Source organism: Coturnix japonica, chromosome 23 (genome assembly GCF_054131305.1).
Source record: "Coturnix japonica strain WE chromosome 23, WE-NBRP24, whole genome shotgun sequence".
Lineage (NCBI taxonomy): Eukaryota > Metazoa > Chordata > Aves > Galliformes > Phasianidae > Coturnix > Coturnix japonica.
The window spans coordinates 8,704,381-8,716,381 of NC_140685.1; the positions used below are offsets into that span (position 1 = coordinate 8,704,381).

General features: G+C 39.6%; 1 protein-coding gene across 2 annotated transcripts in view; it reads right to left on the reverse strand.

Annotated features, from left to right (window-relative positions):
- The window catches only part of ANKFN1 (ankyrin repeat and fibronectin type III domain containing 1), an 86,060-nt gene that overhangs the window by 28,742 nt on the left and 45,317 nt on the right, over window positions 1-12,001 (reverse strand). For both annotated transcript variants that reach the window (XM_085523144.1, XM_032448272.2), the window contains exons 7-8: window positions 3,894-3,991; window positions 2,663-2,753 (exon numbers count right to left, since the gene is read on the reverse strand). In XM_085523144.1, coding sequence (XP_085379270.1) covers window positions 2,663-2,753; window positions 3,894-3,991 — 189 coding nt within the window. The remainder of the gene's footprint in view (window positions 1-2,662; window positions 2,754-3,893; window positions 3,992-12,001) is intronic.

The window sequence follows — 12,001 nt, forward strand, 5'->3', positions numbered from 1 at the left end:
TAAGGCGCCATGAGGCTAAATGACTTTCCTACAGCTACGAAGGAAACTGATCACAAAGCAGTCTTCCAAGAACCAGAGGTTTCTCTGTAGCCTCAGAAAAGCTCTGAGTAAAAGCACTTCTGAAAACCTCCCAGCACTGGGGCCTGAAGGAAGGCTGGCAATCCCTGCCCCAGCATCATCAGTCTGCTCAGCACTGCACTCATGAGGCAAGAAGCTGCGAATTCTGTCCCACATCCTCTGAACCTACAAGGGACTTTGTTTTCACTCTTATTTGCCAATAGCTAAAAGCTCACCAGACAGCCCTTTCACAACCAAGAGGATGAAACTGTCAGAGAGGAGCTATTTGATTCCTGATTTGACTTGCTCACATTGCTGTAATAAAAAATTATTACACTATAGCTTCCTGAAAGAAAGTAATGGTGAATCAGGTTATTAAGAGATCTGCCTCCAAGGAAGACATGGTTCCATCTTGCAGGCACAGCAGCTACAAACATATTCACAGCCACCAGCAAACAGTTTGCTCACTCACTGAATACACAGTTCTAGTGCAAGTTCAGTTAAGCATTCTTTCCAAAGGACTCACTATGCCAAGAATATAAATATAAATTTACTACCATTTAGTATAGCAGCTAGAGTGCTGGTAAGCCCCATAAAGGGTGGGAAGAGAAGACAATTGCTATCTCAATAGCCTGTGGGCAGTTGTAACAGCTGCAGGATGGTTATCCTGCATGATGTATGCTTTTGTAGAGATCAAGAGCCAACTGCATTTATAACTCATGTTGGGAGGTCAGTTCTCAGATCTCCCTTGGCAGTCAGGAGGAACCAAATGAAATTCAGCAATGCCAAAATGCTCTGGGTCATCAGACCAGTAAGGTTTAGAACAACCTCATGGTTTCTTTGTCGAGGTGGTTCCCAAACTTTTAGACCCTCCAGTCTGCTGACAGCCTCCAAAACGACATGGAAATCAGACCAGCATCCCACACTGTCCATGAATCACATCAGTCAATATGCCTAGAAATATTACTATCCACTGTGGCTTTACAGAGCAGCTGCAGAATGCCAGCCACAGCTTTCCAGGCACTTTCAAGTTACTGTTAGTGAGAGGGAAACAGGACAGTGGCAAGCACTTACTCATGCTGCAAGGATGATTCTCTGAGGACATCACTGACTTTTGATGCTCTGGGATTGGACTGGATCCAGATTAGCCCTAGAGCTTTCATTTACCTAGCATATTCTAGCTGCCATCGCAAACAACTTTGTACTTAATGTATTCACATTGAATTTTTTACCTTAGGGCCATGTTCCTTAATATAACACTGCTGTAATTTCAGGTTGCTGCCTTCTTGCCAAGCACAAGTCTGCTAGCTCTCAAAACTAATGGTGAAGGGATCCACATGGACAAAGTTCTGCCTTCAGTAACTGCACCAGTATCTTGACTCTCAAGCTAAAATTCTGATGTTAATATTACTTAATGAAAAGATTTTATACTTAGGCTGTGAGCATCCCACTTGTTGGAAAGCTTGAGCATGTGTCACTAAGGGTACTCGATGGAAATACCGCACTGTTGCTGGCTATCTATGTGCAGTGAGCTGAGCTTGTCTAATGCTTCCATGTTCACCAGCGAAGGAAACACACATACATAGCCACATGCACTGAAATCTGAAGCAAAACTTTCCTCACAACCCAAAGCTTTGGAGCTGTCATGTATTGTCAGAAGGTTAATAACAACGGACAAGAAATAGACAGGGAAGACAATGCAATGCACTCAAAGCAAATGTTTGTATCACACACAGCTACAGCTTGAGATACAACCAGTGTTACTAGGAGTGCCCTATTCTTCGGGGATATTTAGCTGAATAACTGCCAGCTACTGCAGAAGAGTCTTGTTCCTCAGCTTGCATAAGTTCTGGTTTTGTGGGCCCAAATCCTATGTACTTACCCCTGAGTACGGTCAGGGTAATTGCATGCCACTAAATTATTCAGTGCAACTCCATAGTAGTGAGTTATCCACATAGCCAAGAGTAGAATTTTCTGCCATTACTGTAGCTCATATTTGTTTGCAAACAGAATATTTCTTTAGACTAGACTACACCCTGGCTTTATTCCATGGTAAACAGGAGCAAAATTGTAGCAAAATAGGATAGTGATACTGCCTCAGCTTTGATTATTCCACACTCTCTATTAGCACCGTTGCTTAGTTTTCTCACATTAGCATTCAAGGTTATTAAATTGTTACATTAGCCTAATAAAAACAGGTGCTAATGCAATAAAATGAAAAGTCCCACTTTACTGCACTAATCAATACAAGGGAAGCTGTAATATACAGAGCCAGCTTAGCAATGAATAATAAGTCTGGAAAAGTGACTAACAATACAACGTGACTATAGCAGATTAATAACTGCTAATGAAAATTTGCACTGAGCCTGGGAAAACCTGTCCTAAGTCTGAAACAGAAGAAATGCTTTTGGATGAGATATTATGTATCTTCTTTTTTTCAGGGATGGGGAGAAGAAGTTGAGTTTTATTTATTTCCCTTCTAAATGACACGGTAATTAAATGATGAACTCCAGCATACTTGCCTTCTTTTCTTCTTTGAAGAGAAAGAAATTCTGAAAAAGCAACATGAATAACCAAACTGAGAGTGCAAAGAAGCTCGACCTACTTGAAGGAGAAGCATATGCAGGAGCAGATCTTCGTGGAGGTCCCCATCCTCTCATATTGTATGCTGAAACATGAACGTAATACCTCTGGCCCTGCAAAAGGCAACAAATGGAATCAAAACTTGTACTTCACTTGAAATTATGGCTGTAATGACTGCAGAGTAGCCCTTTCAAAACTGCTTTCTTTGAAAATCTCTCAAGTAGCTTTCAAGGATGTCAACTGATGCACCACGAACTACTGAAAAACTGCACAATGATTACAGGGCAGGTGATTTGCAGAGGGTCAACAAAAACCATCAATTATGATTGACAAATTGTGAACTCTCCTACCAAAGCAGTGCTCTTAGAATCAGACTTTTAAGAATAAAGAAGTCCCATTTCTGCTGTAGTATTAGTCTTGCTATGAGCACAGTAACTGAAGAAGCTCTGCTTGGCCACCACTGAAAACAGTCAGACCTTTTGATGTGTAAATATAGGCCAATGTAAAGTGCTTCTCAAAGTTTAGCTTTTTGTTTACAGATGTTATATACTTTAGAGATTATGGACAAACACACCCTAATCACTGCTCTTAATGTGTGCCTAAGAAATAGACTGTGCAAGCTTGCTTGATTTTAACTTAAAACCAGTTACATTGTTTTGTTGCTGGAAAATGAAGAACGGAGGAAATGCATACCATGGCTCTTTGTGAATCCAAATTTGCTTGCACAAACGGTGCAGAACAGCCAGTAGGTGCTCAGACACGTGGTCAGAACTATTCTGCTTGAATATTTATCAATTTTCTCAATTGCTGACCCAGTTCTTAGCAATGTAAAACATGTATATGAAAATAAAACAAAAATGAAAATGACTGCCATTAACTACGTGTTCCTGAAATAAGTAGAAAAGTAAGAGCAGTTATTTCAGTTATCTGTCATCAGAGTCAGGACTAGAACTTTCACGAGCCTTTGATCTGCACTAGGATTACCCTGTGATCCAGAAAACAGCGGCTTTCATTCCAGTCTTTTTGGCTCCATCCTAAGCATGCCAACTTATAAAACAGTTCATGCTGTCTGTCTGTTCCTTTGTGAATTTCTGATCATGGATACCAGACATATTATGCTTAATGACTGCAACTTGTTAGAAGAAAGGCACTCTGCAGTTGTTACCAACAGCCAAGGATGCAAATTATCAGTGTCTTTTTATCACTGGGGCAGCAGGGGGCATCAAGATCTAAACGAATCATTTGGCACTTACTGTTCTGAGACCCGTGATGGTGCATCTCAAAGACTGAAGATTATCCATAATTATTTCACCAACCAAAGGAGAAAAGTCTTCTGAACAACTCCAATCCACTAGGAAACAAACAGCAGAAGCAAAGTGAATCAGGTAACAGATCAACAAAAGGAATAAAAGTTCTTCACAGGTTAACTTTTCTCCTAGCAGTTTACCATTCCATGTGGATACTAAAAGTCATGTTTAGCAATAATGTTTAGGAAAATTTTACACAGTAATTAAATTATAACTCTGTGTATGAGAGAGAAAAGCAAAATATTGCTCAAAAGCTTTTCAGGAAAGAATGCTTAAAAGTAGCCTGCAATACAAATTACATTCAATCAACATTTGCTCTCAGTTAAACAATTTCCTTTTAAAGAAAGGGAAGCAGTGGAAAAGACTAGGTAAAAGATTTGGACCTGCTAATTCCATTAGGCAGTTTATACAAACCAACAAAAAGCACTGTTTTGCAATTGTGTAGGGAAAAACATGTAGGCATAGGAAGAGAGTCCTTTGGGTTCCACAGGACCACAAAACTCCAGTCACTTGGTCCTGGCAACTCGGTATAGAAACATCCTCCTTGGACCAGATCAAGCACTCTCAGAAGTCTCTTTATTGATTTCAGTGGGCTCTGGCTCCCTTGTCCAAGCCTGGTTCTGCTGTGGCCATTGAAATTAAAGAGCTCCACAAGGACCTACTACATTTCATCCTTTTTTGTTGTGAATTAAGTGGTGCTGGGCCGGCACATCCCTCCCAACCTGTCCTGCAGCCTGAATCACAAAGGGTACCTTCACCAAAGCATTCCCATCAGTTTGTAACAACTGCTCATATTCCCATCTAAGGGGTATGAACTCAGCAGTCTTGCTGTATTATTCCTTATTCCTTGCCAAAATTAATGCAAGAAATGAAAATGGATGCTGACCATGAAAAACTACCACATGGTTTTAGAAAAAGGATATGTGCAAAATGAGAACAAATGGCTGTAGATAAGAAAACCACCTTCTGAATTTTATTTTAGTGATAACATATACCATGGTTAGTTAAGGTTCATCCCAGAGTCGTACCTCTGAGCTTCAGTAACTTCTATTTCCAGACTCAAATTTTCAGGAAAACCTACCACAAACAGTGAAATTCATCTCTTTGTAACAATAGGGGAAAACCCACCACTCTTCTGGATTTACAACTCAGCAGAAAATCTACCAAAATATTTTTCCTTAAGATTCAAAAACTATTTTCTATATGTACTATCTTAGTATTTATCTTATACCATCTTATCTATCCAAAAAGCACAATTTTTTCCTTTCTCTTCCAAGCCAGTCCTTTCCTTTGACTGCCATTTGTGAATGCACAGCATGTTCAGCAATGTCTTTGTATTTGCTGAAATGAAAAGGATATTGGTTTTGTCTGAACTTTATAGTGTATATTTTTCTTACTCTCCTTGGGTTTTAAATATCTAATTACTGCCAACCTTAATGGGAGCTATCTCTGTGCATTAGTATGAAAATCTAGAGACTGTTACTGTACCATGTTGTAGGTTTTTGTTGACGATTTAATTATAGCAGTGCTTATAAGTGCCATTAAACTTGATGGCCTGTCAGAGTTTCCATTATAAACCGTGATTTTTCAGGGTTTATAACTCTGCTCTATTAAATCTTTGAGGACATTGTGTACATGCTGCAGACTAAGACATTCTCTATTTTCCAGAAGGATAAATGAGAGAAACCCTTCCTGAATTGCTGTACACGTTACTAACAGACGTGCAGTCACTTCAGACACCATTTTCCTCTATGAAGGGTCGTGTAAATCAAGGTAGTGTCACTCAAGAGAGATTCTGCCAGCAAATTCTGTCCTCACTGAAATCCCAAGCATGACAAGTGTGTTTCTCAGCATGAGGGGCAGTGCTAAGGTTGTGCTTTAGCACAGAACAACAGCTAAGGGTGAAATAAGCAGCATTAAATTCCCCTGGAGTTTCTCAAGTTTTTAGCTGTTCTATGGACCAGAGAGAATCCAGGCATGGGCTGGTTCTTTGGACGCATTTGAAGCATTGTTATTTTTGACAGCACATCGTCCTCTGACTCATGATACCATGATACAGGCTACTGCTTCTTGCATTTTCTGGTTATGCAGAATAACACAGAGCTACTCACCCTGGTGATGGACCAGGATCTCAAAACTATGCAACTCTGTGCATGAGCAACACAGCATGGCAACACTGCTAAAGCCTTGCTTACTTTCCAAGACAGAAAGTGCTGGAAGAGGCTGTTCTGGTAGTAAACAAAAAATAACAACTATCTGCGTAACTGAAGTACTTGGTACTTTAAGAAAGAACAAAAGGCTGGTTGCCCTCAGCACTTTAAAAGTCCAATATAAAAATATGCAAGTATAAAAACCTGAAGATGAAGAGGGTCCTTTATAAGAGCCCAGGAACAAGAGCTGGTCTTGTAGACTGTACCAACTGTGCTGTAAAGGACCTGAAAGCTGTTGGGTGAATTAAGGATGGAGCATGTTCCAGTCCTGTTCTGAACACCCCACAGGCCTGCTTTGTCGTGAACGCTGAATGTCTTCGCTGTTGCGGCTTTCCATCTGACACTTCACGTTATGTCAGAGCAGGGGTTTTTTGTGTGTTTAATATATTGGTGACTATGTGTTTTAATGAAGGTGCCCTGTATTCCAGAGTTAGCGAATGCACGATGTGTTGCTGCGGTCGCCAAGATAAGTAGTAATTTTTAAATAAACAGCAGTATAAACAGTTACATAAAACTCATGTAAATTGCTGGCACATAATTTTAGACTGGCTTAAGTTATGTAACCTACTTGTGGCCAAGTTGTGTGTGTGCTTTTTTTTTTTCCTTCCTTTTTAATGCTCAATTCATACACTTTAAAATAAAGAAGCAAGTTTGTTTTCACCTGTTTCTTTTCTATTCAGTGTATCCCTGTTATACTGAGTATACCTTAAACAGCTCACCAGAAAGACTGACAGACAGATAAGGGAAAAAGTGAAGGTGCAAAACACCTCCCAGCCCTTTTGTGGAGTCATTCAGGAAAACACCTTCTCCCTGCTAAAGTAAATAGCTCAAGCCACTGTAGAATTTGTCACTTCTCTTGGCATTTATTTTGCTTGCACTTAAATTATTCACTGAATTGCTGAGTAGATTAATTAGACCCAGGGCCATGACTTAGGTTGTTAAGTTGATAGCGTCTACTGAATAGTGTACTGAGATGGAATTCTGGTTTTTACTCTTGCATTTACTACTGACTTGCAGTGACTTTGGGGAAAGCATCGTGTCACTGTGACTTTTAACCCAGACTCTTAATGCAGCAAGGATTCTTTCTCCTTCCCTTCCTCCCTGAGTCCAGGGCCCAGGCTGAAGGACACTGTGATCCTGGCTTGTGTTCCCAAGGGCCTCCAAACAAATAATTGCATTGTTCAACAGTTTCCTTTGAAATGTAAAACTGAAGGAGAGCCCTAATGCCAGAAATCCCTTCATGCCATCTTTTGCTGCCTGCTGATCTTTACGAAATAATTATAACAATTTACACTTACAGCTTAGCAAGTTGAGCCAACAAGGCAGCCAGGAGGAACCGGTTTATTGGTGTGCACAGCTTTACCAGCTCAGACAGACAACAATACTGTCGATTTTGTTCACATTTTGTCTGTTGAGTCAGTTCCCCCTGGCTGCATTGAGCTAACCTTTCCAGGTTTCATCTCAAAAAGAACCCAATTTTTGCAGACTTGGGTTCAGGCTTTCTTTATGTATCTCATGTTTTGAAATTCTGCACAGAACGAGAGCAGAAAGGCAAGTTATATCAACTGCACAGGGGACCCACAGAGATCTCACAGTGCTTCTATTAGGGAAGAAAAAAAGTTTGGCACTGAGGAGTTAGTTTGTGTTCCCATGGATCTGGTTTTCTGCATGAAGCATGTAACCCATCCACTTATGCACAATGAATTACACCATCTGAAATAAGGAGAATTCTGTCTGGTTAGAATGTAGGCAGGGACAATATTGGTTAGAAAGCTACAATGCAACTTGGCACTGTGATAACAACCAAGGCTTGTGCCTCAGCCTTCCTCTGACCAACACAGCCCACTCTGGCTGTGGAAAGGAAAGTGAGAGAAAATACACACTAGAGCTATGAAAAGGGATTGGAGAATAAATGGGGTTCTTATGCAAAGGCTTCATGTCCTAGGAAGGTATAGCAGGCTTGGCTCTGATCTTATGAATTTCCACTCCCAGTGGATTCGTTCCACTCATGTAATCTGTGTAACCAAAGCCAGTGGGGAGGTTTATGAAAGTAAGGACAACTCATTTGTGTGAAGCATGCATGGCTTAGGCTCAGCTTCTTCCCAAACCATAATACATTAAAATCTAATTAATAATGACTGGTTGGGCAAATGCAAACAAAAAAGTAATCTATCAAAATGTACAAGACATACTGGAACACTGTATAGCACTGTTAACAAAGAAGGTAAATACACAAACCCTAATTCAATTAATCTGCTTAACGGGATTGCACTGCTTTTCTTCTGGTCCTCCTGTAATACATTTTTAAAGAGAGACATTGTTGAATGGATGTTAATTACTCATATTTATGGCTTTTATTTCTTTATAAATGAATCCCTACACTAATTTAAAGATCATTCACCTCTCCCTAGCACTAAAGCCAGGTGCCACTGGCAAAACAGTCTTGTTTTTACTTATTTTCATTTATTGACAATTAATGTAATCACTAATTCAGACTGAGAAGAGAGAAACATAAACAATTTAACACTTAACACATACCCTCCTCCTTTCCTAGTCTCAGCTTCCCTTGTTTCTAGCAGGGGGTTACTCTCAGCAATGAGGTCTCAATTGGTTTTGGACCTGTCTGGGCCAGTTGTGACCAGAACCTCCAAGACCCAGCCCCCCTCTTCCCCCTGCCCCCCATACCAGTGGACCTTGGCTACAGTAACCTGCAATGCAAATATATACCCAACACAGTACTCAGGCAGAAGCTACAGGAGCACTCGTGTGTGAAGTAATTGGGTGCTCAGATGTGAGAAAATAGAGTGCTCAGGCATAAATTGATTGTGCGTTCATGTGTGAACTGAGCATTCGTGTGAAAACTGTATACCCTGTAATTTAAGCTCAGCACACAAGATAGGAGCTTGAAGCAGATCCAAAGACCCGATTCCAAATCTGTATTTGTTTTGTGGGTCCAATTTAATCACTAAAGAAGTATCAAATTCTTGTGGCAAAATGACTGTTTTCAATCCTTGTGAAAACATTATTTCTAAGTATCTATTTTATTAGCAGTTGATGCCATCAAGTCTCTAACAAGGAATATTTCCAAACTCCTGGATCAAAAAGTCTGGGAACCTCCTTCAAGAAAGAAACTGAAGGTCTTGAGTTCCAGTCCTGTCACACTATGGGAAAACCAGCTCTCCTGTGCCCAGCCTACAGACTGGAAGCTCAAACACTTAGCACATGAGCAAATCATAGTTAAAATTACTTATTAATGCTAATGAATCAAAGCAAGTATAAAAAATAAAGCAATGTCTGAAAGTCAGCAACATCATGATATGAGCCTTTTTCTTGGACACCAAAGATGGACAAAACCAGAGCCTATAGGTCTGTTTTTTCTTATCGCCCTTCACCTTGAGCTGTTGCTCAAAATCCTTATGAAACAGAAAGCAGAAAGCAGAAAGAATGCTTAAACTGAGTAATTGGTGTCTGATCAACTCCATCAGTTAAATACATCATCACTTAATATGTAATTCATGTTCAAAGGTGCTTTTAAATGCCAAGCAAACTTAACATAAAAGATTTTTTTTTTCCAGTCCAACACATACTACAGTCCTTAACATGAGCTAGAAATAGAAAGGTTTGTTCTAACATTTATACATTTCTATACGCACAAGGCATAAAAATAGAAGTTGAATTGCACAGTTCTGTTAGCTACCAAAATGTAATGTGCAAATAAAGTGCCCAGGAGACCTAATAAAATGCCATAAATGAAGTACTGTAAAAAATATCAGACCACACCTATTCAGCGGGATAAATTCAAATATCTTACAAAGGAAAGTATTCTCTCTTTCCATTTTATGGAGCAAGAACCATTCTGGGGAAAGAAACAAGGAGTTTCAAAATATACAAAGAAACTTTGAATAATAAGTGAAAAGGGTTTCAAGATCAAATCTGATGCAGAATACTACTTAATTCCTCTTTAAACTGGAACAGAAGCAAGCAGTGATGTATCATCTGCAGTACAAAGATCAACAGGTATTAATGTTAAAGCACCATTTTCATATCTAAGATTCACTTCTACAAGTATTCTTTTCCATAACCAGGTTTCTTCTAGAAATCAAACAAAGCACAAGCTTGCTGCTTTCTGCTCTGATACTGCTATGTGAATGATCAGTTGCCCCCAAAGAGGGAAAATAGTTGGAGATTCTGTATGTACATATATCCTTCAGCCTTCATATAAGCTCTATCTATTAGACCAACCAAGTCAGTCTGGAGCCAAGTCCACAGGGCAGTACTGGATGGGTCACTGCAGGAAGCTTCCTATCCTACAATACCAAACTTGATCAAACACTGCAATTCAACTATGTTTTTTATGTTACACTGACAAAGAAAATAAAAAGATCTTTCCATCCAACAGAAATCCTAGAAGGCAGCTGGGCAGTCCTGACTAAAAGGAAATATTCTGTTAAAGTAACTAACTAAAAAGGTAACAAAAGTGGGCTAGACAGCTTAGCATCTCTATCTGGAAAATAACTTGGAATCCAAGTCCCCAGCTACATCCAGGGAGAAGATGAGCTCTGTTTGCTACATCAAACATGGATCAGATTTTTTCTCTCTTCATCTCTTTTCAAATACAAATAGTTCCCATCTCATAAACAAATTAGCTCAACTTCAGTTATACAAGCTCTTTCTTTTTTTCTTTTTTCTTTTTACCCTCCAAAAAGGGATAGAGATGTTTGTTGAAAAACTCTAAATAAAATATAAATGGAGAGTTTCTATTGCATAGTGGTCCTTCCAAGTAGGTGATGTTCAGCACTGTGTTAACATGTACTTATTCACTGCAAAAGCAAAATAACTATCAGGCTTAAAATGAATAGAAAATAAGTACAATAAAACTACTTGTCAACATTCTTCTTCTAAACAAACAGATTTCCCTGTGTTCCCGCATGGTATGGAATTCATGATACCTGGAAATGCTAATTAGCAAAAGACGACAGGTCTCATAAGTCCCATCAAGCATTTACTTCTCAGCTCCACTTGTGCTATTCCTAGGAGCCAAGTAATGCCTACGTGCATTTTGCTGCTGCCGGGACTTTCTGCAACAAGATGGGGACTGTAGAGTAGCTCTGAAACATATAAAAAGGTTCACTCCAGCTTCAAACTGTGGTGTTATTTTGTATAATGATGCAGAACGTTTTGATTGCGTTTACAGAGATGTAAAACTAAAGTAGGTCGTAAGTGCTTCCATGATGGGATGTGAAGTTTGGCTTTAGGGCACGATTAGCCAAGGGTATGGGTTTTTCTTCCCAAATTATGGTGATGCTTCACATCCTTCCTAAAACTGGCTGGGGTGAGGTGTCTCTGGCTTTGAATCTTTCTCTAGCACAGAGCAGATTATTACTATTATTATTGATTTATGGCATGCCTGTCTGCTTCCAGCCTCAAAACACTTTACTAAGTTACAATATACATAGGAATCATTTCACATCAGCCACCACCACGTTGTAGCCTTCTCTGGAGGGAAACCGAAGGAAGCCATTAGGATGGTGCCTGCAACATTAAACAACAATCCAGGAGAGGAAGTAGAGAATACTCTGGCTCCTTAAAGCAATGGCTCAACAGAATGCAGTCGCTGAACAGCCATCCAGCTGGGACACCAAAGTCAATACTCATTCACCGTGTGTGGTTAAAATTAAATCTCCTAATGAAGTGAGATGGTTTTAGTGGTTAGAGACTGAGTGCAAAGTATTATTCTCCTGTATTATTACTTGTAAGTTATAGAGCTAACAAGGGAAAAGATCATACACAGGAAAATAGCAGACAGATAACGTTCCAAGCCTAGTTTCTAAATGACATTTGAGT